Source organism: Eutrigla gurnardus (genome assembly GCF_963514095.1).
Source record: "Eutrigla gurnardus genome assembly, chromosome: 14".
Taxonomy (NCBI): Eukaryota; Metazoa; Chordata; class Actinopteri; order Perciformes; family Triglidae; genus Eutrigla; species Eutrigla gurnardus.
This window is the reverse complement of record NC_139937.1, coordinates 1,736,071-1,763,828: the sequence shown is the minus strand read 5'-3', so window position 1 is coordinate 1,763,828 and position 27,758 is coordinate 1,736,071. Positions and strand designations below refer to the sequence as shown.

The 27,758-nt window shown below is 42.9% G+C and overlaps 3 protein-coding genes across 5 annotated transcripts; 2 read left to right on the top strand and 1 right to left on the bottom strand.

The window, feature by feature from the left end:
* Window positions 1-5,493, bottom strand: p3h3 (prolyl 3-hydroxylase 3). Its single transcript, XM_084027934.1, has 16 exons — window positions 5,167-5,493; window positions 4,353-4,537; window positions 4,103-4,261; window positions 3,183-3,375; window positions 2,960-3,091; window positions 2,685-2,827; window positions 2,490-2,579; window positions 2,364-2,416; window positions 2,212-2,291; window positions 1,990-2,117; window positions 1,810-1,905; window positions 1,526-1,676; window positions 1,234-1,351; window positions 975-1,050; window positions 760-900; window positions 1-172 (listed from the first exon to the last, which is right to left on the bottom strand). The coding sequence occupies exons 1-16, from the start codon at window positions 5,459-5,461 to the stop codon at window positions 2-4; spliced, it is 2,211 nt and encodes a 736-aa protein (XP_083884060.1). The 5' UTR covers window positions 5,462-5,493; the 3' UTR covers window position 1.
* Window positions 5,494-6,029: 536 nt separating this feature from the next.
* usp5 (ubiquitin specific peptidase 5 (isopeptidase T)) lies at window positions 6,030-22,440 on the top strand. 2 transcript variants are annotated; one of them, XM_084027932.1, is made up of 20 exons: window positions 6,030-6,309; window positions 6,886-7,014; window positions 7,180-7,246; window positions 7,339-7,466; window positions 7,832-7,977; window positions 9,367-9,551; window positions 10,185-10,279; window positions 13,014-13,207; window positions 15,078-15,149; window positions 15,577-15,664; window positions 15,793-15,918; window positions 15,998-16,151; window positions 17,633-17,795; window positions 17,885-17,973; window positions 18,498-18,683; window positions 19,604-19,747; window positions 19,852-19,994; window positions 20,393-20,543; window positions 20,710-20,794; window positions 21,521-22,440. In XM_084027932.1, exons 1-20 carry the CDS (start codon window positions 6,202-6,204, stop codon window positions 21,612-21,614), a joined length of 2,547 nt encoding a protein of 848 aa, XP_083884058.1. In that variant the 5' UTR covers window positions 6,030-6,201; the 3' UTR covers window positions 21,615-22,440. The 2 variants fall into 2 exon arrangements, with proteins under 2 accessions (XP_083884058.1, XP_083884059.1); XM_084027933.1 differs by having other exon boundaries at window positions 6,031-6,309; window positions 18,498-18,626.
* Window positions 22,441-22,915: 475 nt separating this feature from the next.
* Window positions 22,916-27,024, top strand: cd4-2.1 (CD4-2 molecule, tandem duplicate 1). 2 transcript variants are annotated; one of them, XM_084026216.1, is made up of 9 exons: window positions 22,916-23,038; window positions 24,029-24,070; window positions 24,409-24,570; window positions 24,672-24,818; window positions 25,436-25,672; window positions 25,777-25,845; window positions 25,947-26,086; window positions 26,191-26,258; window positions 26,460-27,024. In XM_084026216.1, exons 2-9 carry the CDS (start codon window positions 24,043-24,045, stop codon window positions 26,539-26,541), a joined length of 933 nt encoding a protein of 310 aa, XP_083882342.1. In that variant the 5' UTR covers window positions 22,916-23,038; window positions 24,029-24,042; the 3' UTR covers window positions 26,542-27,024. The 2 variants fall into 2 exon arrangements, with proteins under 2 accessions (XP_083882342.1, XP_083882343.1); XM_084026217.1 differs by lacking the exon at window positions 22,916-23,038 and having other exon boundaries at window positions 23,097-24,070.
* The last annotated feature ends 734 nt before the right edge of the window (window positions 27,025-27,758 follow it).

The window sequence follows — 27,758 nt, the reverse complement described above, 5'->3', positions numbered from 1 at the left end:
CTCACAGCTCGTCTCTGGCCCCCGTCACCCTGCCTCTCTCTCGGCTCCTGTCCGGTGGTGCTTGGCTCCGAGCGTTCCTGGCGGGCGTGGCACCACCCTCGGCCTCCTTCTCCTCTTTTTTCACCACACTCTGTCCATCTGCAGACCACAGGGCCTCCGCCTCCTCTCGCTCCTGAGGAAGACACAAAAGCACAGCAATGACATGTCGAATTGAATATCTAGGTTCCACTATGACGTGAAGAGCAAATTTGTAAGCAGCTGGATGTATATTTATTATGTATTCCTGTATTCTTTATTAGATTATTTGAATTAACATCCTTGTACTTTCTGGTTGAATGTTTTTTTCTATTAAAGTGAGTCTATGCAGCTTTGGCTGAACACCACTGGAGCCACCAGTGACAACGATAGAATAATGTAACAGATTGAGTCAACAAACAGATTCTTTTTTTTTACTTTAACCACGTCATCTCCACGATGCTAAACGTTAGCCAATACTGAACTGAGTAAGCTAGTGTAACTATTTTAAGATTGTATACAAATATAATACATTTGTATACAATCTTAAAATGTGAAGTACAATGATGTGGTTTGATCAAAGGTCAGGCATTGTGAGTGCCAAAATATGACAACAACCACCAGATTTGCTTATCACTCCAGCTGGTCTCCAAAATGGGTGTCACGACATCAACAATCACGTGATCGCAGGCGAAGCTGCGGCCGCGAGGAAAGGCCGCTGCTGTGTGATGTCATCATGCTCACCATGTCCCTGTAGAGCTCCTCCTTTGTGAACCAGAGGGCCAGCGCGCACCGCCGCCCTCGGGTCACTGCCGTAACACCGTGTGGATTTACTGGACCGGAGGAGAAGCCCACCAGTCGGCCACAGCTGGGTTTGACCCGAGCCTGGAGGAAGAGGGGGGAGGGTTCAGGGAAGTGCCTTCAGACAGGTTGAAGGTTGAGGTTGAAGAGTGACTTACTGTTACTGTCTTTGCATCCCTGTTCGTGAAGAATAACTCTCCTCCATCAAAGTCGTCATTCAGGTAGAGAATGGCACTGTGAAGGAAAATAGGAATTCAGCCATCACAAACAACCATTATGGTCCTCTGGAGCAAGGAAATTAAACATTCATCTTCAAATATTTCATTTCCATTAATCTAGTTTTACATAGCCTTACTAATACAAGTTCTCTATTTGGCTGCTACTTTTCCTGCCCGGTTGAGATGATGTGTTTTCTACCTGAGGTCTCTGTGTATGAAAGCTGGTGGTTCCCTCCAGCACCGGTTGGTCTCCGGCTCAAGGAGACAGTTGTCAACATGGACAGGATGAGACAGATCCAGCCTGCCCTCCTGATCACCTAACAGCATAGAAAATCAAAACAAATTAAAAACATGTAAATACACACAACAAATGCCTTGTAGATGCTCTCGGTCCACGTGGTAAGCACTATGACATTTCCTTCAGTAAGAAATACTGATCTGGATGGAGAGATATGGCCTCATTTGGCGAATATGGCCAATGTTGCTGTTACCTGCAATAGCACTGCGGCAGACCAGGTGTGTGAAAGAGATAAAGAGCCCTGAAGGGCTCCTGAAGTAGGAGTGCAGCAGGACTTTCATTCTCTCGCCCAGCTCATGTAACAGCCGGGCGTCTGATTGGTTCACCATACCATCCTGAGCAAACTGGGAAAGACCATTATGTTTTTAAAAACTGCCAGCTTCATAAATGATGTTCAAGCATGAGGTCACCACTGCACACCAAGATTATATGATATGTGATACTCAAAAACACTCCCATTGTCTCCTGTCCACCTACTTTTACAGCCCTGAGGACAGTCAGGCCCTCAAATGTCTCATGTGGCGTGTGTGGAGACCGTCGTCCCCGGTAACCGTCTCCAGCAGATGCTGCAGCCTATCAGAAACAAGATGTGATGATAGGTGAGAGGGCTCCCGTTTCTATTTCAGACAGTCTGGCTCTTTACCGGTCTGAACTTACTGTAGCCAACTGCAGTATTCTGTCACACTCCTTCTCGGTCATGACTCCGTCGAGTATGACGCGGTTGGTCCCGTTCATAAGATTGTCGTCCATGGTGATGGTCACACCCACCTGATGGACCGCACCTCCTAGTGAGAGGATATATGAGAAAGGACGAGAGAGGAATTTGGTAAACTCTCAACTGCTACAGACTGAAACACAAAGGTGAAGTCATCGTCTCACCTGCAAAAAAGCCGCTGTCATCCACTTCTTCCTTCTGCTCTCCTTCTTTCATTTTCTCATTTATTTTCTCCTTTTCAGCTCTGAAAGTGAACGACACTTAGTTGACTTCAGGTTCATTTGAACAGAAGGGATTTCCATCTGTCAATTCTCACCTCCAATTATCCCTCAGTGATTCCGGCACAATCTCTTCTGGAGTCCAAAGATCCTAAATGGAAAGTAATCATTTGTGGATTGTCATCTTGTGAATCAGAGCAGCCTACCTTTGCCTCACTACTTACTGGGTCTGTGAAACTGAAGTCAAGGTTCTCCATACCAAAGTACAGTAGCTTCTTCTCATCCAAAGCACGACTGATGTATCCGACAATCTCCTGCGCGACACAAACACGTAGTCAGCATGAAAACAATTTAACAGAACGAAATCTGTATTTGAAATCTGCATGCTGAAATGGCCTATTGGATTTTTTTCGGGGGACCTGAGCAGACTGTGGGCCTTGTGAGTCTGTGTCTCCTCCTAGTGTCTCGTAGTAGAGCTGCAGGTTGTCTAAGGAGTCCTTGTCAGAGGGGTAAAACAGGAGAAGAGAGTGCAGTGTCTGCACTGCTCCACTAATATCACCAGCTGTGGGGAAGCAGGAATGCAAAATAAGAATGAGTTGCACTCATGACTTCAACAAAAATCATCCATACTAAAAGAAGATTCTACTGTATTGTGACATTGAATGATCTTCAGTTTGACCTTTCGAACCCTGACCTTTAAACTGTGCGATGTGCAGATGCTCCAGCTGCGTGGGCAGGAAGTCCTCCTGAGAAGAAATCCTCCCCGGCCTTGTGGCTACCTGAGTCACACAGGACTGCCGACACGAGAGCAGGGAGAGGGAAAGAGCTAGATGGAAAAGAAATGTAGTGACAAAATGTCCACTCTCTTCCTGCAGAAAAGTCAAACCTCGGTTAAGGGCGTTTTTAAAAAGAAATACCCGCAGCCTTCTCGAACACGCCACCAACCCCGTCCACCCCTCTGTCCTCTGGCAGCCGCTGGGAGGCCATCTCACACTGCACCCTGCACTCGTTGGTCTGCTGCAGGGTTTCATTCACACACGCTTTCCATTTCTCCGAAGCCTGCACCCAGTCAGAGGAGGCCTCATGCTGAACTGCAGCGTCATACAGGACCTGGGTTTGATGACACGGAAGGAGAGAGAGAAAAAAAATGGATTCAAGGAAAACATGCTGCTTAATTATTATTATACAACAATACAATTTACATGGACAATTGAAGCCTATTTCAAACAAGCCTACTCGTGTTATGACAAGTGTGTCTCCGACAAAATGAGAGGTCTTCAGTAAGTACAGGCAGGGTTGGATTACACGTTGGCTGATAGAAAGTGAAGGTGAGAGCGAGGAATTCAGTCCCTCAGGCCATGGCTGTCTGTCCACACTCACATCTCTCACTCACATCAGTAACAGAGAACCCTGTCCCGATATGAACATCTCATGTCACAACTATCCTGGCCAAAAGAATTCAGATGCAAGATACTGTCTTCATCAAAGTATGCTTAAAACTCTGAAAATGGCAGCACAACATATTGGACTCATTTTTCATTTTGTTAATGAACAAATACGTTCATCCCTGCATAAATAGGTAGATAGGCTACATACCTTTTTTTAAAGTGTGTTTTTGTATCCTGTATTTTTAAAATCAGAATGCCTCCTGCATTCACAACCAATTAGTATGTCTATGACAAGCTTCTCTACCATTATATACTTTTTTCTGTCTTCCCTTTTCTTTGTAACAGGCAAATCAGTGCAGTGTATGGACATTACGCTACATGATTTCTGCGTAGCGTTAGTAAGCTGCAACTTCATTCCCCTCCCAAAGACATCATCCCTCCCTACTCACCCAGTGTTTCTCATTCTCAAGCTCTCTGTCCTGAAAGGCCTCCTCGGTCACTCCCTCCATCCGCCTGTACTTCTCAATGTTGTTCCTCATCTCTAAGTGACTGGGGTTGGCCACAAAGTAGGTGTGAGCTGCCGATGCCGCTTTCTGCAGCTTTTCCAACTGATGTGAGAGGAGAGGAGAGTAAACCGGGTAACAGAGTCACAGCGCAGACATTGAGCCCTACACCTCTAAATACTGCTTGGAGACTCACCTTGTAGTATGTGACCTGCAGGAAGTTGTAAGGGTTACGAGTGCTGAATTCATACTCTATGTCTGTGGAAACAGGGAGCTGTCCTGCAGGTGTGACGGAGCGTCCAATGCAGAACCTCAAACATTCAGCTTTCTGCTGCACCCAATCCAAGGTCCAGAGGTCCCACAGACTCCCCTCTTCAGAGTCTGACCATATGAGCACATACATCATTTTGTGGGGATTATTGTATTTGTGATTATTGTATGTGTGTGTGTGTATAAATATATATATATACACACACACACACACACACACTGTACCACTGAACATTGTCTGTCCCTTTAAACGAAAGATAATACTATCTAAATAATGATTGAATAATGAATAGTTTAGGCATTGTCAACATAATGGTATATATATGGTGCTCACTGTGTTTGACATCTGCATAATATTCAGTGGATAAAGAGTGGATTTGCAAAGGGAATTGCACCATCTATAGTCCTCCAAACTGCTTCTGAGACATACACTTTGGTTGAACTACCATGCTATGACATGTGGCTCCAGAGTAAGGCCATCATATAAACAGTCACGAATAAACACTTAATTTAGAGGGCTCACAATCCCAAAGTGTTACATCAGTTGTCAATGTAGATGAAGGACTTGACAATAAACAACTAGGGTACTTCTACTGAACAAGACCATCATAATAAACTGGCAACCACTGACTCCATGCTAGAAAACACACACACACACACACACACACACACACACACACACACACACACACACATACACACACGCGCGCGCGCGCGTCAGTATTTACATCGTGATTTACCCAGTTTACTGAATGCATCCCTGCCTGCTGCCACACAGTCGTCGTGACAGTGCCTGCGGACTTCGGACAGAGATCCCTTGGTAATGATGGCTTTCTCCAGCAGCTCCGCAGCCTTCGTCCACTCCTCGGCAAAGTAGGAGCGCACCCCAGTGTAATACAAGAAGTCATACGGCTGCAGCAGCGACAACAAGTTGGAGTTGCCTCCACCCGGGGTCGCTGAACTAACATTAACTAGTGCTATAATAACAAAATGCAGCGCCACGTATACAGCGGGGTGATCCCTGGGCAGCGCCATGGTCCGAGGAACAACTCCTGCGGAGGAGACAGAGTTTAGAGGAGGAGGGACTATGGAAATATTTGGGGAATGAAGGAGAGTGCAATCAAGAAAGAATGAAAATCCATATGAGGAGTGTATAAGATGTCTTTTCAAATGGTGTTTTAACTACTGCCCCACGTTAACGTTTCCGACTGGTCATTTCAAATCAAGAATTGCAACTCTTACGGACTTCCTTGGAGCTAATTCAACGCGAGACGACGTGTTTGAGGATATACCCAGCAAATCAGGTTGCAGTTCATCGATGTCGCCGCGAGAGGAGCCGTTGGTGAGTTCAACGGACGCTACCGTAAATATAGAATTAGAAGAGGTCGAGCTGGAATTAATAATTATCTGGTGAACACGCAAATCGCTTCTTTGTTCATAAACTGATCAACATCAGATCCCAATAGCTTGATAACATTTCAAGCAGTGACTTAGCTGTGTTCGATGAATACAATAGCGATAGATGAATCGCTTTGGCTGCAAATATTCTACACATTACGGTAAAGAGCCGCAGCCCCTCGGCGTGCGAGCAACTGAGTTCGTTCGGCCTTCCCTCAACACAAGGCAGCAGCAGCTCATGATTCATTCAGCCAAACACAGACGGCACCAGACGGGCTAGACAACGGTCACTCTTCCGAGCCGGGGAATCAAGAGGCTGGGGGTCCAAACTCAGAGCAGCAAGGGTCCTACTGAAAGGCGGAACTAGCTAGCTTGTCATGGCGGAGGTTGGCGAGGTTTTGATGTCTGTATTGTCCACAATTCGGGTTCCGAAGCCCGGGGACCGTGTCCACAAAGACGAATGCGCCTTGTCATTTTCCTCGCCGGTGAGCTATCTTCCATTTACAAATCGAAACGTCTGCCAACAGACAGTTTTGATTAATTTATCATTCACTTAATCTCTTTTGTCTTCTTATAATGTAACGTTTTGCCTGTGCTGTCCTAGTTTAATGCAGCGGCTTCTTAGATCTTCCTGTTTGAACTAACTAGCAACCTAGCGTTAAGCTAAGCTAATAATGCACTGTAATGGAAACTTAGCTGCCCAGCTTGTTAGCTAGCTATGCCAGTGTTACTGCTGTCAAACTAGCTAGCATGCTAACAGTCGTTTTATTGTCACAACTGTGGCAGGACTGTTGATGCGTCTTAACGTATGCTAGCCCATCGTATCTCAATGTTTAGGCTGAAGCCTCTCGGGACTTGGATAATATTAAACCCGTGTTTAGCTGAATTGCGAGCGTTAAGCAGGATGACTGGACTGCTTATTTGTTAAAATATTGTAACTGATGATGTGACATCGAAGACATCCACTTTGCCTAAAACCTTAACTTCCCAGTGTTGTGTCCCAATAGAGAGAGATAAGAACAAGGCTACAGTATTCAACAATGCCCACGTCTTCTTTACAGGAAAGTGAAGGAGGCCTGTATGTGTGCATGAACAGTTTCCTTGGCTTCGGGAGTCAGTATGTGGACAGGTACCATGCCAGGACTGGCCAGCGGGCTTACTTCCACATCACCCGGACTCGCAAAGCTAAGGTGCCAATGGACAATTTATTCTATTATATTATTTATTTGACTTAAGACTGTGGTCAATTCTTCGTGGTCATATATTTTAATGATCTTTAACACTTCCTGCACTATATATTAAATGTTGACTGAAGTAAACTCAACACCAGCTGATGATCTGTGATATTCCCACAGAAGGAAGATGACAATAACTCTGGATCTGGACACCCACCAAAGAAGAAGCCCACAAGATTGGCTATAGGTAAGTACATGAAAGAGTATTTACAAAAACATGGAAAAAATAGTTGTCCTCTTTCAAAACAGACCTGCGTCTACCTTGCATCTTGTGTCCAGGGATTGAAGGAGGGTTTGATGTGGAGCAGGAGCAGTATGAGGAGGATGTAAAGGTTGTCATTTTACCTGACAGACAGGAAGTGACATCAGATGACCTTGCTACCATGCCTGGCGTTGTGAGAGAGCGGGTGAGATATTTCGTCTTTTCTGGCAAAAAAACTGCATTGTTCTGTCTGCGTTGTCACAATGGCATTATACTACACTACGATATGATAATTAATATTGTCATAAGATAACGGTTAGAAAACGGGTTGCTCTCATCGATAAATGGCCATTGTACAGATGCCTGCTGCAAACCTGGGCAGTCTTTACAGATGTTTGACAAGTTAGTCCGAAGACAATATATTGCAAAAGTATTTTGCTTGATAGTAAAACATACGTGCATATAGGGACATATGGATAATACAGTCAGTGATCTAGTAGAAGAGAAGTTTCACATGAGCTGTAAGTCAGGTCTAATTTGTTCTTGTTGATTAATTTACCATCCTTCAAGGTGTCCCTGTCAATGGCGGGTATTATGGCAGCTGACTCAGTGTCTCATGCCTTACAAGTTCAACAGTGGGATGGAGAGGTGAGACAGGAGTCAAGGCATGCCCCTGACCTTAAACAGCTTGACAACGGAGTCAAGATCCCTCCAAGGTGAAACATTCTGTCACTGCTCTACCTTGAATAAAGCTACCATACATGTTCTCCTAGATTTGTGACTTTGTAATCAAAGCTTCTTTTATATTTTACTCTAAATCGAGGAAAGAATGTCAGTGTTTCCCCTACCATTGTACAGGCCTGGCGGCTCGCCAGGCCAAGGAGACCTGCCGCCAGGCCAAAAAAAAAATCAATATACCAAAAATAAGCCACCTATCAATTCATTCATAAATCAATAATCATTTACATTAGGAGCGCCTCCGCGCAGCACAGCAGACTTGCTCCGCAAGACGCGCGGCCGCAACAATCCTCGCCGCGCGCTCCCGCTACGTTCTTCTTCTTGTCCTTTACGCGCTTGATGTTGTTCTGATGCCGTTCCGCCTCGTTAAACCACCACAATGTCGCTTTCTACTTTAAAAACACGGAACGTTGACACTGTATTTTGATAAGCTGTTGCACTCTTCAGACTCGTGGTGTGAGCGGAACCGTTCCATAGGGTCCATAATATTTATTTTATTACATTACATTATTATTTATTTTTACATAATAAAAATGACGCTGTGTGTCTCCGTCCAAAACCCGCTGCGCTCGCGCTGTCTGCTCGCACAGATCCGCTCGTGCGCACATGCGCTGATGCAGGTCGAGTGTTGTCGAGAAATATAAGCAGAGACGGCGCTCCTTAAAAACAACATCACGCCATGTGTGTGTAGTATTAGGACGTGATGACGTATGTACAACAGGCCAAAGCCCGTTTGCCCCCCCTCCCCGGGGGGGGAGGATTGTTTTTGATAAGATGTGGAACTTTGAGTTAACTGCTGTTGAGTAAACCTATAACTTATATTTTACTTGATAAAATAAGACAATATATGCACTCATATGTCGTTGTAGTGTTTTACAGTATCTGTAGCTATTAATGTGATGCTCATCATTTTCCAGCCATATTTTTCTGGACCCTGATCATTTCCATCAACCAGCACCTTAATAAGTCACTCTCTCCTTGTAATCTTGAATACACTCTGGTTGAACAAAAATGTTGAATGCAAATATAATAATTGCAGAATTGCAGACTGCTGTGCCACCTGACTTAATCCAACTGCACCAATACACCATCCCACGCGTCTCGTCTGTTTAGGGTTTTTTCGGTGGGTACCACCAGGCCTGAAAAAAATTCTAGGGGAAACACTGAATGTGCAAATGCGAAAATGATCAGGCAGTAAGGCTTTTGCATTAATGGATCAATTGATCTATTAATGGTACTGTGTTGCCAATAATCACATTTAGATTAGCGATAGCTGGTCAGTTTCATAAGTCAAGTCAAGACAAGATATTCAAGGACAATGCAAGAATTAAATATTCATTGCAACACGTGTCTTTTCTACCTCCCAGTGGCTGGCGGTGTGAGGTGTGTGACCTCCAGGAGAACATTTGGATGAACCTGACCGACGGCAAATTGCTGTGTGGTCGCAGATATTTTGATGGCTCTGGGGGCAACAACCATGCCCTTCTCCACTTCCAGGAAACAGGATACCCAATTGCTGTCAAACTTGGTACCATCACACCCGATGGAGCAGGTAAGAAAATGGCGCAATAACTTTTCTGTTGTAAAAATGTCCAACTGAAATGTAATAGCTTTTTTTAGTGACTACATAGAACATCATTTTGCTAACAGTAACCTGTTACACAAGAGTCACAGACTTCGAGCTACCCACGTTAGCATTTATGCTAAAATCACTTTCTTTCTTAGTTACACCTCAGCTTGTTGAACAAGCCACCAGTCAAACACTGACCAAGGAAAAATCACAGCTAACATCCATTTGCAGGATGAATAGCCAAAAAGCTGCCCAGCTGCAGGACATTTAACAGCATGCTAACTTCCTGCAGATGTCACTTTGGTCCATTTAGATGCTGGTGTGGAGCTAACTTATCAATTCTACTGCTTATGCTTACAACACACTGCCTGCTTATGTCTTGTATGCCACACTACTTTGTCGATCAGCCCCTGTATGGCCCTCCAGCGGGCTGAGATGAAAGGAGTGTATGTGTATGTATGTGCGTGTATATATATGCACGCACGCACGCACGCACAGGCTGTATGTGTACACACACACACACACACACACACTGTATATATTACAGTATGTGCATTTGCCCGAAGCTTCGGGCTTCATTGTCCTTAATTGCCACATGTGTTTTTTTCTGTCCAGATGTGTATTCCTATGATGAGGATGACATGGTACTGGATTCAAAGTTACCAGAGCATTTGGCTCACTTTGGCATTAACATGATGACCATGGAGAAGGTAAGCTCCATGTTTCTGCTGTTTAGTGTATAGTCTATTTCTTTCCTATTATTTTTCTCTCATTGATAACTGCCCATTCTCCCCATTGGTTTGCTATCTTCCACATTGAAACAGAATTATTGCCCAGCCCTCTGTGTTACTATTCAAGTGGTACAAATGTAGTCAGAGATATTGGAATTTGTTCCTGCTGGCAGACATCCAGACAGTTATGGCTGGCTCTGCCTCATAGAGCAATTGTTTACATATAATAGCAATAGCACTCCAATGTCACGATAATCACGATAAGAAAAATCATATTGAACAAGTAGCTAGCTGCATGACTTGACTTTGGTGCAATACCCTGGCTGAATATCTTGATACCAATACTGAAATGATACAGCAAAAATCTAAAACATCAGGAAAGAATGGAACAATAGATGACAGAACATGGAACCTTTTTTTAAGGTAAACATGTATTTATAAAAAAAAATGCATATGGTATGCAGTATCCTGATGTCCCCTATACTTAAAGCGATAGTGTGTATGAGTTACTCCCATCTAGTGGTGAAATTGTGTTTAGCATTCAGATGAAAAGTGTTCTCTAGGTTTGTTGTAACTCCGGTAGCCGTTATGTACCAAGAAGCTATGACAACATGTCGTCCAACACCACTTCACCAGTATTCTTTCAGGTGATGAGGTTGATATTTCAAATGTGTGTGAGCATGTAGAAGCCATAACTCCTCCTGCAAGATAGTGATTAATGTTGCCATGTTTTTATTGGTTTATTTGTGGTAGCCTTCCATTACTATGTCGTAGCCTATAGCATCAGCTGACAACTAGACACACAACAATCAAAGCGCCTCTCACTGATGTGATCTCCTTTCATTCACGCTGTCTCTGAATGAAATCACGTTAAGGCGTCATGTCCCTCATCAGCGGATTTAGTCTTCAAAATGGTGGAACGACATGGAAGCCTCCTGAGAACTTACCTGTCCAATGTAAATACAAATAAGAAATTCTTCACTTACGAGGATTAATCAGATTATTGGCAGAGGTAATTATACACTTATGAGGACCTTATGAATGAAGATATTGATTTTAGCTAATAAATTACTTAAAATGTTACACACTGTCCCTTTAATGTGATTCTTTCATATGTTTACGACCAGATATCACATTATACAGAGCTTAATAAGGCAGTCTTTTGTAAAACCGTCGAGGAGGCGAGTGGTGCTGCAGCATGGGAGACGGTGAGAGGCTTCCAAATTATGATAAGTTCAGATGAGTTCAGATGTAGTTCTGTGGATGTTGAAGATGGAAAAGCTGCTCAAATCAGAAAGACGCCACAGTAACTGTAGAAAGAGCTGTGTTTCTATGAAGAGAAAGTAATGCTCACCACTGGACTGCTTTTTCTTTCTGTCCTGTCCCACTACTGGTAAAATAAACACATGCTCGTCGGTAGATAATGTGTTTGCTGTAGATGCTTGAAAAGATTCAGAAAAGATGGAGAATCTATTTCCCTTTGTGTATTAGGTTGGCTTTTTCAGCCACTATTTTCCTCTTCATTTTTTTTCTTTACAGAGATAAAAAAAAAAAAAACAGATAAAACACCAGCCAACAGCGGGACTGTGCAGTAGAGCAGGTTTAGCGAAAACCCTGAGTTAGTTAACCCTGAGATGAGGGATTCAGTTTCACAAACCGTCCTTTCCTCGTCAACCTCATCGATATGGAAATCAAAGTGATTCTAGCAGCTTTACGTTGGGAGAGGATTTTGATTACTGTTTCTCCTACCGATCACATGTCTAAACAATATTCTCCGACATTTTCAACATTTCATATCGCGGACATAATCTGCGACCAGATTCTTTGGAGAGCTCTTTAGAGGTTTGGTGAACGGGAGTTTTCTGAAATGTTTAAAGGCATTTCTGTCTGAAGTAAACACAAATATTTACTCTGTTTAATATGTGAAATATGATTAAAATCATATGCCTTAGTCTACGTATTTGTGCAATGTTCTAATGCTTAATTTTCAACTGCAGCCATGTTCTTTATGTGCCTGTGGGATTACACCTATATAAAAGTTACTATTTCTACATTCTGCTACTTCATGAACCATGGGAGCTGAGCCCCTGTCTTCTGCACCGTAGTCAGTGTTGCTAACCATTACATTAAAACACTGTCATATTAAGATATAGAAGTACCTGTGCTAATAAAATGGGGGTATCATACTGTTTTTAACTGCAGGGTATTGATAGTGATACAGTATCTTTCTAGTGTCAGTATGCCGTGCAACACTAATGGACGATAATAATACAGTGTATACTTTCACAGCGTACCCATTATCATTTACACCTACTTTCCTCCACACATGTTTATTCTGTTGCCCTGCCACCATTAACTTATTTACCGCCTGCTTCTCTTCTAATGCAGAGTTGAGACTACATAGTTGTCAAAGCCTAAGATGTCTGTACCGCACGCTGTGTACTGTAATGTTTCTTGTCTTGTGAATGTATTGCTGCACACACACATAATAATGTTGCACAGAGGGTGGAGGAATGGTACTGCAATGGAGAAGAATCAAAGTGCAGCACTTACTGCTGTGATGATGTGCTTTGGTCTCCCTTCCTTGTATGCTTAGTGTCATTGCTATTGATTTTGCGCCTCATTTTCAAAATTTGCCGTTGAAGATTGCCGTGTAGAATTTAATTTACTTGCATCGTTACTTCTCTTATCACTCTGACTTCTCTGCTCTCAGACGGAGCGGACGATGACAGAGCTGGAGATTGCTGTGAACCAGCGTGTGGGGGAGTGGGAGGTGATCCAGGAGTCGGGGACCACCCTACGGCCCCTGTTTGGCAACGGTTTGACTGGCATGAAGAATCTGGGCAACAGCTGCTACCTCAACTCTGTCATGCAAGTGCTCTTCACCGTTCCAGACTTCCAGAACAAGTCAGTACCCTCTTTTACTCATAGCTGCCTGTTGCCAGTCCCAGTTGTCCAATGTTGACCATGTCATTTCTTGTGATAAAAGATTATATTTATTCTTATCCTAGCTCGCATTGGAAATATTGCTATTAAGTTGCTTATTATTATACAGTGGTGTGAAAAAGTATTTGCCCCCTTCCTGCTTTCTTCTTTTTTTGCATGTTTGTCACACTTAAATGTTTCAGATCATCAAACAAATTTTAATATAAGGCAAGGATAACTCAAGTAAACACAAAATGCAGTTTTTAAATGAAGTTTTCTTTTATTAAGGGGAAAAGAAAATCCAAATGTACATTGCCCTATGTGAAAAAGTATTTGCCCCCTAAACCTAATAACTGGTTGGGCCACCCTTAACAGCAGCAACAGCCATCAAGCGTTTGCGATAACTTGCAATGAGTCTTTGACAGCGCTGTGGAGGAATTTTGGCCCACTCGTCTTTGCACAGTCGTTGTAATTCAACCTTATTGGAGGGTTTTCGAGCATGAACCGCCTTTTTGAGGTCATGCCACAGCATCTCAATAGGATTCAGGTCAGGACTTTGACTAGGCCACTCCAAAGTCTTAATTTTGTTCTTCTTTAGCCATTCAGAGGTAGACTTGCTGGTGTGTTTTGGATCATTATCCTGCTGCAGAACCCAAGTTCGCTTCAGCTTGAGGTCTCGAACAGATGGACAGACATTCTCCTTCAGGATTTGTTGGTAGACAGCAGAATTCATGGCTCCATTTATCACAGCAAGTCTTCCAGGCCCTGAAGCAGCAAAACAGCCCCAGACCATCACACTACCACCACCATATTTTACTGTTGGTATGATGTTCTTTTTCTGAAAAGAAAACTTTTACGCCAGATGTATTGGGACACACACCTTCCATAAAGTTCAACTTTTGTCTCGTCAGTCCACAAAGTATTCTCTCAAAAGTGTTGGGGATCATCAAGATGTTTCCTGGCAAACATTAGACGAGCTTTAATATTTTTTTGGCTCAGCAGTGGTTTTCGTCTTGGAACTCTGCCATGTAGGCCATTTTTGCCCAGTGTCTTTCTTATGGTAGAGTCATGAACATTGACCTTAATTGATGCAAGCGAGGCCTGCAGTTCTTTTGATGTTGTTCTGGGGTCTTTTGTGACCTCTTGGATGAGTCGTCGCTGCACTCTTGGCGTCATTTTGGTCGGCCGGCCACTCCTGGGAAGGCTCATCACGGTGTCATGTATTCGCCATTTGTGGATTATGGCTCTCACTGTGGTTCTCTTGAGTCTCAAAGCTTTAGAAATGGCTTTATAACCTTTTCCAGACTGATAGATCTCAATTGCTTTCTTTCTCATTTGTTCCTGAATTTCTTTGGTTTTCACCATGATGTCTTGCTTTTGAGGAGCTTCACTTTGTCAGGCAGGTCCTATTTAAGTGAATTCTTGATTGGGAACTGGTGTGGCAGTGATCAGGCCTGGGGGTGGCTAGAGAAATTGAACCTTGAAGTGATAAACCTTAGTTAAGTTATGTTTTAACTGGAGGGGCAAATACTTTTTCACACAGGGCCATGAAGGTTTCTCCCTTTATAATACAAACCTTCATTTAAAAACTGCATTTTGTGTTTACTTGAGTTATCCTTGCCTTATATTAAAATTTGTTTGGTGATCTGAAACATTTAAGTGTGACAAACATGCAAAAAAAGAAAAAAGCAGGAAGGGGGCAAATACTTTTTCACACCACTGTATATTATATTATTAGTTCTTGAATATTCCTCTAAATAGTTATACTTTTCACACTGTCCAGCATTAAGAGATATAATAAGATACTGGATGTAAAGAATTAGTTTCATATCCTTTTATTCATGCCTTCCAGGTATGTGTCAAACATTGACAAGATCATTGATGAAGCCCCAAGTGACCCCACCCAGGACTTCAAAACCCAAGTGTGAGTGTCCTCTGCTACTGTCTGGTTATTCTCTATGAGCTCTTGTATTACCACTGGATGCCCAAAATCACCCCTCAGTTGTACAGCACAGCACAGGACAGGATTTGATCAAATAGTGTTTTATTTTTCATACCTCATCTCCTATAGCACACTTTACACACACATGCATTCCAGTGCCCATCCTTCTCTATTTCCCATTTTGTATTGAAAATGTCAGTCTGTTGTTTAAACAACCACTACTTTTTTTTTTGCTGTTCAGAAACGTTATACCCATCACAGATGCGAGAGTCTTCTCCCTGATTAGACATTGCCCTTATTATTTCAAACTCTAAAATACATCCAGGCCTGTATCCAAATCCCCCTCCTGCGTGAGACTCTGGTATATTGTTGGATGTGTAACGATATCAGCTTTGCTTGTTTATCACAGAGCCAAGCTTGGCTACGGTCTGTTATCAGGAGAGTATTCCAAACCGGCACCAGACCCTGGAGATGAAAATGGTGCATCTGAACCCAGGGTAGGAAGAAACAGTTGGTCACAGTGGATTTACAAGACTTAGTTTTAACAGAAACCCACAGCACATGTGGGATTTACTCTTCCTAATATAAGCCCCCACTGTTGTCAAATCTGAGTCTTTGTTTGCAGGGAGACCAAATCGGAATAGCACCACGAATGTTCAAAGCACTTGTTGGGCGGGGCCACCCAGAGTTCTCTACCAATCGACAACAGGATGCTCAGGAGTTTTTATTGCACTTCATAAACATGGTGGAGGTAAAGTGACACTTAAATTTTGCTTCTCCTTTTGGCCCCTGGCGTTTTCTCTTGTGTCATTATTTCTCTTCATCCACAGAGAAACTGTCGCTCTGGGTCCAACCCGTCTGAAGCCTTCAGGTTCCTGGTGGAGGAGAGGATTGTGTGTCAGCAATCTCAGAAAGCCAAGTACACGCAGCGGGTGGATTACATTGTCCAGCTGCCTGTGCCCATGGACCAGGCTACCAACACAGGTGGGGCTGATGGGCTTTATGCCTTTTATTGAATAGTCACGAAAGTGGGAGAGGGGGGCGGGGGGGTTAACATGCAAAGGGCTGGATGTCAGATACAAAGCCTGGCCGCTGCAATAATGACTCAGCCTTGGTGTATGGGGCTCTACCAGGTGAACTACCGGGGTGCTCCGCAATCTCCACATCACCACATGATCGGCAGTATGAGCCATGCTCATTGTGGGTGCAGAGCACAGTGCAGATGCCATTGTGTAACATAAGCTTATGTCACCAGCATGCTCCAGGTAGCAATAAACTATTTCTAAATAGTATAATATATATATTTTTATATATATTAAATACAAATTGAGCTCAGAAAAGACAATTTGTGCATTGAATATTCTTATTCAATCCAAAAGGATTGTTGGCGGTTGTTGCCTGTAAGAGGGGAAGGTGGGTAAGCAACATTTCAGAACATTTAGGGCCCTAGTTTCGTGGTGCAGCGCAGGGTGGCGCAGGGTGGCGCAGGGTGGCGGAGCCGGCGCAATGCAAGTTTCGACCCGCGCAGCCTTGCGCACCGTCAGTTTGGCAGTTTGGTGGATCGCCTGCGCCAAGATGGGTGTGGCGGCGCAGCAGGGGGAGGCGTCACAGATTCAGCTTGGCGTAGCGGAAGTTTCGTGGCAAAAAGCCTCGCCGAGACTGCGCTGAAAGCTCGCCACCTCCAACCTGGTCTACTTTCGGCACAAGGCGTAAATAAAGTCCATTCGTTCAAGGCGAATCACAGCTGGCGGAGTGGAAGTTTGGCTGACTGCGCGCAGTGCGTACACGTCACCGAGACCTCACAGGCAGGTTTCCACAGTTCCAGGCACATTTAAATGCAATAAATAATCACAACAAACACTATTTAATGCAACTAATTGAATCAACACGTGAATTTATATCTATATAGATTGTCCCGTCACATCTGACGTCAGATCAAAGGCGGATGGCACGCGTAACGGAAACTCAGCCTCTCGGACCAAAACATCTCCCTCTCTCTCTCTCCTGTTTTTTATAATATCTGCATTGTTATTATTATGATACGCATGCACAGCGCATGATGAGCGTGGTGGGAGCGCCGGCGCTGCTTCTGTCATCGGGTTGTCAAATGACGGAACTTGCACTGAACCTCCCCTAACGCATTAAAGGAGAGGAGAGGAGCTCATTTGATTGGTGAAGATCTGAATCGGCTGTATTAATCCCAGTCCACGCCTCGTCTCCTCCTCGTCTCCCACTCACGCCTTCTTCTCCTCCCTCTTTCCCACTTGCGCCGGTGGGCGAGACGGGAGGTGTGCCTGCGCGAGCCTGCGCGGTGCACGAAACTTGCAAAGTCCAGGCGGACACACCCCGTCGGCGCGGCGCAGGTGCGCTGAGAGCTGACTGCGCCTGGTCTACGAAACTAGGGCCCTTAATGTTTACTGTGTTGTGCAAGTTGTTTCTCAAACGTGTACATATTTCTTGCACAGAAGAGCTTCAGGAGGCAGAGCGCCGGCGTGAAGAGGGGGACACATCAGCCCCCACAGTGCGTGCACAAATCCCCTTCACAGCTTGCATGGCGGCCCTCAGTGAACCAGAGATCCTCACAGACTTCTGGAGCTCGGCCGTGCAGTCCAAGACTACTGCTACAAAGTATGAAGAGAGCCAGCCACACAGCCTGAAAGTGATGAAACAAATCATAGGGTGTATTTTTTCAAATCGGTTTTCTTCTTATTTGTCAGAACGACCCGCTTTGCCTCATTCCCCGATCACCTGGTCATCCAGATTAAGAAGTTCACCTTTGGCCTTGACTGGGTGCCCAAGAAACTGGGTGAGCAAAGATGTTATTAAATGAGCATGTTGATGTTCTTCCACTACACAAATATGTGTATTCTTGACAGGATTGTCCACTCACTTGGACAAATAAGTCCATATATAGTCTGAAAGATACACATTCAGGAATTCATGTTGTACAGTTGAACAAAAATGGCCGCTCTCCCCTACTGAGCTTCCTGGCAAAGACTTATAATAGTAGGAGTAGGAGCTAAAATACCCCCAAAACAATCATTTAGGATTATGAATTGATTGAAGTTGAAGTTTGACAGAAGATTTACATTTATGGCATTAACTTTGTAGCAACATACAAAATAACCATGAACAGCTGAGCTCACTAGTGGAAGTGCAGCTTCTCAGCTGTTTTCAACCTGGAGATTGGTGTTCCCCAGCCAATAACACAAGGGTGGAGTTTAACGTTTCTTAACTCCCCCACAGAGTGCCATTGGGACACTTTGTGGTACAATATCATTTCTAAAATGAAGGAATGACTGAGGTTGTTGAGGATTTTCCTCCGTGCAGACGTGAGCATCGACGTTCCTGATACTCTGGACCTGAGCGCGCTACGTGCAACCGGCCAGCAGCCAGGGGAGGAGCTTCTACCAGAGGTGGCCCCACCCCCACTCATGACCCCAGATGTGGAGGTTAAAGGTATCCTGGGTTTCCATGGCAACGAGGAGGACGACTCTCTCTACTCCCCACTGCTGTGTTAGTCTGTCTGTCGTTTCCGCTCTTCTTCCTCTTCCTCTTATTCATCCACCTTTTGTTTCCTCCTTTTCTTCTTTTCCGTTTCCCTGCGTCCTTCTGTTGCCTTATTGCATTATTTGAGTTATATTTCAAATTCAAGTAATATCTTAATGGTTTTGGTTGTATATGAGTTGACATTTCTATATATTTTCATTAGTGCTGTCAATCGATTAAAAAAAATGTACTAATTAATCGCACAATTTGCCGTAATTAATCGCAATTAATCGCTTTGTTTAAAGTATGTTATAATGGATATTTAAATGTAAAATGATGGAATTTATGTAGAATCAACACAAAGGAAGTATTTAAATTCAAATACTATTGTTACATAGCAGCTTTTTTTTAACTTTAAGCACAGATTCTCTCATGTGAACTACAGATTTCCAAAGAAACCATCAAGGCCATCAAAATGAACTGTCAGCTTGAAAAAGGCATATTTCTTATATGCACTAACAGAACATTTCAAAAAGGTCCACAATAGAACATGCAAATATGGAAAAAAGAACAAGGAAATATTCTGCTGTGAAGTCAGAATGATAAATCCTTTTCACTCCATAGAACAACAAGTCAGCTTAGTCCTCCTTTACATTCAGCCCGTTACTGAGACAGACCAGTCTGTTTACATTGTCACACGCCACATCTCGTGTTTATAACGCAGACAAATTACCGGGATAATTAAAAAAAAAACTGCTCGGCAATCGCTCGCCACGATCACACGTTAAATATTTCAAAATTAACGCAAAGATTAACGCGTTAATTTTGACAGCACTAATTTTCATTATTTTGCCTTTTCATGACATGGATAACAAAACAATGAAACAAACAGTGAAGTGCATAAATTCCATTCAAATGATTCAACCTTCTCCCCTCAACACATTCAGCTCCGGTTCTTGATGACTCCACTGTGTCCCAGTTATGTGAAATGGGATTCCCACTGGAGGCCTGCAGGAAAGCGGTATACTACACTGGGAATACTGGAATCGATGCTGCCATGAACTGGATCATGGGCCACATGGATGACCCAGGTGTGCAGAGCCAGAGCAGAGTTACCAAAAAGCAAGTCATCAATCAGTCTGAATCAGTCTGATTGCTCCTCTCACTCACGTTCTGCTCTTCTGATTGGCTGCAGACTTTGCGGCCCCCTTGGTGTTGCCAGGCTGCAGCTCTGGCCCTGGAACCACACCCACAGAGAGCCTCTCTGAGGAGCACCTAGCAACCATCGTCTCCATGGGCTTCAGCCGAGACCAGGCAACCAAAGCACTTCGAGCCACGGTTAGAATCACACTCCTTCCAGTTGGAGATGCACCACTAGTCTAAAAGTAGAGACTAACCACTTATTGGCTGTAATATCTCAACACAAATGAGTAGTAGGATTTAACTTTAAGTTGCTCGAAGTTGTCTCTTATAGGGTTATGACACATTTGGCTCCTCTTTTGTTGAAGTTAACTTTAACCATCCATCTATTGTGTTTTGCCTTGGTGCTATAATCTGATTGCCAGCCTGTGAAGAAATGGCATCAGCTGTCTTTGGACTTCTGAACTTAAAATGTTGTACTTTGACTGTACAAAAACATATTCCTTTTAAAAGAGTTTGTATTTGAGCAAAAACTATATATATTTGTTGACATTGTTTACTAATGTCTCCTTTTTAAACTGGTGTTTGTTTCACAGAGTAATGTCCTGGACCGGGCGGTGGACTGGATCTTCTCCCACCTGGATGACCTGGAGTCCATGGATGTGTCTGAAGGTGGCCGCTCAGCCGCTGAGAGCGAAGGTGGCAGGGATCCTCCACCTGGGCCTCGTGTCAAAGACGGACCCGGAAGTGAGTCCGATGGGGAGGATGAGATTCAGAAACATGAAATGTAGACGACAGCGACGTTACCATTTTTATTTAAAGGCGTTCTTCCAACCATAATTATTTTATTTCATATTTTGAGAGAGAAACAGAGAGAGACTCTAATTGAACATGGTTTCTTTACTTTTTCCAGAGTACGAGCTGTTTGCATTCATCAGTCACATGGGGACAAGTACAATGTGCGGCCACTATGTCTGTCACATCAAGAAGGATCAGCAGTAAGTGTTTTTGTTGCAAGTGTGTTGTGTTTCAAGCTTTAAGGGATATTTCACTGTTTCGTTTAAAAAGACACAGCTGTAAAAAAAATAAAAATAAATAAAAAAGCAGCAATGTACTGCCTTTGAAATAACTCAAAATTAGCCCCAAACCAGAGCAAAAACATTTTGGGCAGAAGAAATATTGTTGAGGCAGTTGACAGTTTATGGCTGCAACTGTTCCATTGACAAATCTTGTTTATCGAACTTACAGTTTAATTTTTCTTGAACTTCTATATAATTTTTTTATGAATGTATATATGTTTTAATTAACAATTAAAAGACATCTCACACACTCCCTGCAGTACTCCTGTAGTAGCCCCATTTCAGAAACACTGTTGTAATGTAATGAAGTAGCAAGTTCAACAGTTCCTCAGCAGGGGGCGCCATACTCCAGGCCTGGTTGAACAATAATGGTAGCTGATGTGCAAAGTATGAGCCTGTTATGAAACTGAGGTTTAAATGGTTTGTATCGACTTAGAGAGAAAATTCTAAATGTCTATTATATTTTGATAACAGGAATCATCCCATTTAATATAGTAGATGTGTCTTTGAACAAATGATTGCTCCAAAATGACCGTTATGTTTTCTAATATATTGTTGGTCAAGTAGTGGGTGTTTTATTTCTGTGCGTGTGCATGTGTGTGTTCAGTAGCACTTTGTGAACTGAGTGATCTCTCTGTTGCACAGGTGGGTCATCTTCAACGATCAGAAGGTGTGTGCTTCAGAGAAACCTCCCAAAGACCTGGGATACCTCTACTTCTACCGGAGAGTGGCTGAATGAGACGAGGACGACACAGCCGGCGTGAAGGAGGAGTGATGTGGACGCTGACACAAACACACAAGACCACATTCATAGTCACACTCCACCAAGCTCTAACAAATGCCCTGCCACCCTTCACAACTGACAAACGTGTAAATAAATCTCTCAGATTGCATACATACACAGTTAAATACATGGTGCAGATGTACAGATAAGGTGTTGGGGGGGAGACTTTTCATTTTGATCCATCGACCACAAACCATGGGCCTTTTCAGAGAAGCAGATTCAGTTATTTACCTCGGCAACTATGTCACGTAATATCACCTGATATCGGTTAAAGCGCATGCTCCAGGTTTTGCTCAGCAAATGTATCAGATGATTCATGAAACCAGCTTCCCGGAACAGGCCCTGAACATTAGAAGGTTGAGAAATCGGCTCACTCATTGCTTTTACTATCACTTTATCCATGTCTTGATTTCCACTGCCATCAGTAGTCACTGCCCCTCCCCCATCAAAACACATTGCTTTCCAGCCCCCTGGTTTATTGGACAGTTTGAGTTTGGTGTCACCAACTCATCCTCCACCCGTTTCAGTGAGGAAGTGGAAAAACAAATTACCAGTTAAACATCCCCGATGAGAGGAAATGTTGGTAAATCAAACAAATAAATAACAGCTTAAATGTGTGTTACAAAAAAGGAAATTAAAAAAATGTCAAAACACCAAATCAACTTGTTTTTTCTTTTCAGTTTGGTGAGGGTGGTATCTGGGTGACTTTTGTTATATTGTTTTTATTTTGCAAAATCCTTTGTCACTTCTGCTCTACCAATAAAGAATTGTCTTTCTGTCATTCTGCCTTTTTATTTGGAGTTACCATCACAATCCGTTTATCATCACCTCTCAGTTGGGTTGTTCCGTCTGAGGATTTGGATTGAGGATTTAAAAATGAGTGCAGTGTATATGAGTATATATATATATATATATGTATATATATATGTATATATATATATATATATGTATATATATATGTATGTGTATATATATATATATATATATATATATATATATATATATATATATATATATATATATATATAAGTAAATGTGTATATATGTGTATATATATGTGTGTGTGTGTATATTTATGCATATATATGTATGTGTGTGTATATGTATACATATATATATAAAAGTATGTGTATACAACAAATATATTTTAAACTGCACTGTTGAGAGGATTCCAGGCCTAGTTTGCAAGAAAGCGAAGGCATGAAGCTCAAAACCCACAAAGAGTTTGGGGTTCGTTTGCATTGGCCTACAACTCCAAAGTGCAAGTTGTCTTCCGCCTTCTACACTTTTTTTCATCCTTGTGTTCTTGTTTTTCGATAAAGCGGAGGATTTGGCCTCCTACAACATCACAAAAAACTACGCACTGCTTCGAAATTAAGGTAAGATCTCAAAATAGATGACAAAATCAAGTTTTATATTGTAAAGAAATATTTTAAAAATCGTAAAAAAAAAACAAACAAACAAAAACGTTCTGATTTAACATTGAAATAACAAATCCATTCATGAACCACTTTGCCTCTTTGTGCTTCATGTTGAAAATGAAAATACATTTTGTTTAGACAATATGAAGTGTAGGAGCTAAGATAATATGTGAAGAAAAACGTGCCTTCCCCATGTCTTCAAGCCTTAGTCTCAAAGTCGAGACTAAGTTTATAGGTGAACAACGCTTTATGATCTGAATTTGTAAGTCGTTCAGTCGATGAGGTGAAATATATAGAAAATATGTCAAAGTAGTCGATTACTTTTTATCCAGTTATCTAAAGTATTGAGCACTAATTATTCCGCAAATCCAAAATAACAAAAATCCAAAGATATGATTTGTGGGTTTAAAAGGACAAATTGTTCAATCATTTCAAGGCTTGCTGAATTCTTTCTTAAACCTTTCAAAATCATGAAACCTCAAAGAACATGAAGTGAGACTCAGAGCGATGAGAGGCTTGTCAGAAGTTGTATAAGATGTTTCTTTTCTACAGTCGCCTTATTAGTAAGAAAATTATCTGGTTTTTAACAAAGAACTTTTCTGATGTACGATCAGAAACATTCGGCCTCCAGCGAAGCATCTTTACATGCATTATTTAGCTTGTTAATAAAATGCAAAAGAGCCGAGACATGCTGGCATTATGCCAGTGACATTTGTTTAATTTCTTTTTAATCCAATCTTATGCATGTTTTCCATTTTTAATAAAAGAGGAAGGAAGTGGAGAGCTAGCTTGGCGGTTAGGGATCACATGTTTTTTGTGCTCGTCTCAAACAGAAGCTGGGTGCGGTATCTCGAACCTGGAGGAAATGTTCATTTCACACCATGAACCACTGCATTCAATTTGTTTTTCTACTGACTTAATTGTACAGTTGTGTTCTTTTCCCCTAAGATCCAACATTTAAAATGAAGACTATCGTGTGGTTTGCGTTTGGTGAGTGAAAATGCTTCTGCTACTACGAAGGGAACAAACTTTTAAAATAAAGGGTTAATAAGTAGCCAGTAACATAGTTCCAATCTGTCCCATTATGTGTGTAATCTAGCTGTAATGTAATCTACCTGTAATGTAATCTACCTGGGGAAATGAGAGTAGAATTTACCTGATAAATGATCCTTTAACTTCATATTTGCTGTACAATTGGCCGATGCTAAGTAATATAATGTATTACAACAACATCAGTTTGTCCTTGACCAGATCCACAGAGTTTGTGGGATTCTCCTGTGAATAGATTCAGTGACATGTGCTTGGTAACGGTGATCCCCTCTCTCTAGTGCTGGCTGCACGCTGTGCTGCAGGCGGCGTGATCGTCAGTAAAGCGGGGCAGCGGGCCACGCTGGAGTGTGGGGTCGGCTCCTACACCAACAGCCTGACGTGGCTCCATGGAGAAGAAATTATACGCAAAGAGCATTTTCGGGGCCAACACATTAGCAGAGGTCAGACAGACCTAAGACTATTGTTGTGAAAAACAAACCCTTGACATTACCTCAAGCACAATATGTTTAAAAAATGCTCAATACACGACATGTGTTTCCAGCTGTGGGGAAGGCAAACATGGCGGACAGGTCGAGGATCAGGGAAGGGACGAGTCTGGAGATCTCTGCGGTGAAGGAAGAAGATGCCGGACGCTTCATTTGTGAGGCAGATGGGAGAAGACAAGAACACACACTTGTTGTGGTCTCGGGTGAGCAGAAGAAAACTAGATTTGCAAATAATTTGTAGCATTGCGTAGAATACAGAATGAGTCAGATTTACATGCACCCCTGTCTTTTTGGTGATCCTTTTTGGTGCAAATACTTCCATGTACATCTGTAGTAATTTCATTAATACTATATCTTCAAATACATCAGGATTTAAAAACGGTGTTGGGAGTGGGTTACTCAATAATTAGTCACTTTTGAAGAATGTATATTTAAAGAAAAGATAATTAGGCATTTTTCGCATTTTACACACACACACACACACACACGCATTCACACACACACACACACACACACGCATTCACACACACACACACACACACACACACACACACACACACACACACACACACACACCATTCACACACACACACACACACACACACTCACACACACACACACCATTCACACACACACACACACACACACACACATACTCCATTCCTGCGTGGTAAACTTCTACATCTTTAAAATGCAAGATGATAAAGGGGTTATTTGTTTTAAAACGTAAGCCAGCTTCCCATAATGCAACTATTTTCAAGCTGGGCATTCCTCCACAAGTACATCGATGTAGTGACCTGACCCCCCCCCCCGTTGTCAGTCTCTGCAAGCCCTTCTGCTGATCTCCAGCTGGGCAGCGAGGCCAAGCTCCAGTGTCAGGTAGCAGGTCTGGACCCGGTCTCTACGGTGCAGTGGAAGAGACCAGATGGAAGCCCAACCTCAGGGTCAAATGTGGTTGAACTCAAACCCATAACCCGCTCTGACGCAGGGACCTGGGGGTGTACGTTCTCCCATGATGGGAGGACGCACGACGTCAGCTTGGCCATCAAAGTTCAGGGTAGGTACACTGGCGTTTACCAAACTCTCTGCATCTGCTTTTAATCAGGACAAACGTGATCAATGTGGCCTCTGGTAAAAGCGAGATGTGTCTTTGCCTTTCAGAACCTGCTCCGGAGACAGCGGCACCGCCCCCTTCCCAAACCTCGGGGGACAAGCCAACCTGCCCCGGCTGTGAGTTCTGCTTGTGTGTTTGGGTAAACCCTCTATGTGTGCACATGTTCATGACAATGATGGTTCCCTGGATGTGCCATTGACTCCCTGCTCTCTGCTAGGCGGGACTTCCCCTCCAGCCAGCGCTCTGCTGCTGGGCCTCAGCTGGTGGGTGTGGGTTGCAGGTGGAGTAGGCTGCCTGGTTGTGGTTCTCCTGGTGGTCTTTGTCATTGTCTTGTGCAAGAGGATCAAAAGAAGGAAGGTCAGTAAGGAGAACTATCAGGGAATCTTCTTTTGCTGGTGGAATGAAGGAGGATGGTTCATGAGACAAACACAATCACAATGTGATTATTTGTCCTGCTACAGAGAAAATTTCTAACGATGAAAAATGGCCAACATCCACTGAGGTCCAAACCGTACTGCCAGTGTGACCGGTAAATCTTCTTCACTTGCTTCTATCTAGCATCCCCTCTCCAGTAATGTCTCTCCACTTTACAGAAGCTTTCTATTAAACTCCATTCACTTTCTATTAAGGACTGTTTGACCTTCCATTTCACTGTGCCTTTTTACCAAGTGCTTCATTATTATGTTGTAATTAGTGTGAAAACGTCTCCTCTCTCCTCTCTTTATCGCAGCCCAGCAGCTGCAAAGCCGCGGCAAGGACGCCGGAGAGAGAAGCCATCAGCCCCCCCTCTGCAGCCCCTGCTCATACAGTGACATAAAAGATGGATCAGAGGGAAAAAAGGAAGATAGACGTAAAGAAAGAAAGAGAGAGACTAAGAGGAAGGGAAAGAGAGGAACAGATAGAGATAAAGAGCGAGCAAGCGAAAGAGAAACCCGGTGTGAACATGGCATGAATGTAAATGGGCTTTTGAATGCTCGGGATGAAAATAAAAATGAAATGTAATGATTTGGGCACTTTGAGCTTTTCACCAAATATAACAAGTGAACTGAATGCAAATAGGCTTCTCCGCTGCAAGAGAGCAACAGTCTGTAGTGATTTTTGACATGTATGCCTCATATTAACGTGAAGAATATCCTTGAATATTTCAACTTCTAATGTACTTTTCCTGTTAAATTTCATTAAGCTGAGCCTCATGAAAGCCTGTGTTTTCTTGTATTTTGTCTTTATTTCTGTAGCTTGTAAATGAAACTTTTGATGTCTTTCTTTTCTCAAATAATAAACCATGAGAACAGCAACATTTGAAGGTGGTTTTCTATCTTCATATAACAGAGCGGGGAGGCGAGGCCCTGTGTGTTTATGGGAAGGCGGACGCTGTCCGTACTTTGTAGTGAGATCATGGAGACAGGATATACATGAAATGACTATTTCAAGAAAAATGCCCACCCAAAAGTCACTATTGGGTGACAAAAAAGAAAATGTCAAGGATTCTTACTTTGCCCTTGTTCAACATGAAACCAAGAACTATGGTGGTAATGCTATGCTCTTTAATAAGCTGTAAAGCGTCCCTGCTTTGGCTCAGAAGCCTGAATCCCCACAACTGGGTCAGCCAGAGCAGGTGTTGATGTCAGGGAGAACCAAGTACTGAAACCTACAGTCAACACCTGTTTGACTGGAACACAAGACCACTAACCACACACACACTTATACTGGTACATATACACACACACACACACACACACACACACACACACACACACACACTTATACTGGTACATATACACACACACACACACACACACACGCTTATACTGGTACATATACACACACACACACACACACACACACACTTATACTGGTACATATACACACACACACACACACACACACACACACACTTATACTGGTACATATACACACACACACACACACACACACACACACACACACACTTATACTGGTACATATACACACACACACACACACACACACACACTTATACTGGTACATATACACACACACACACACACAA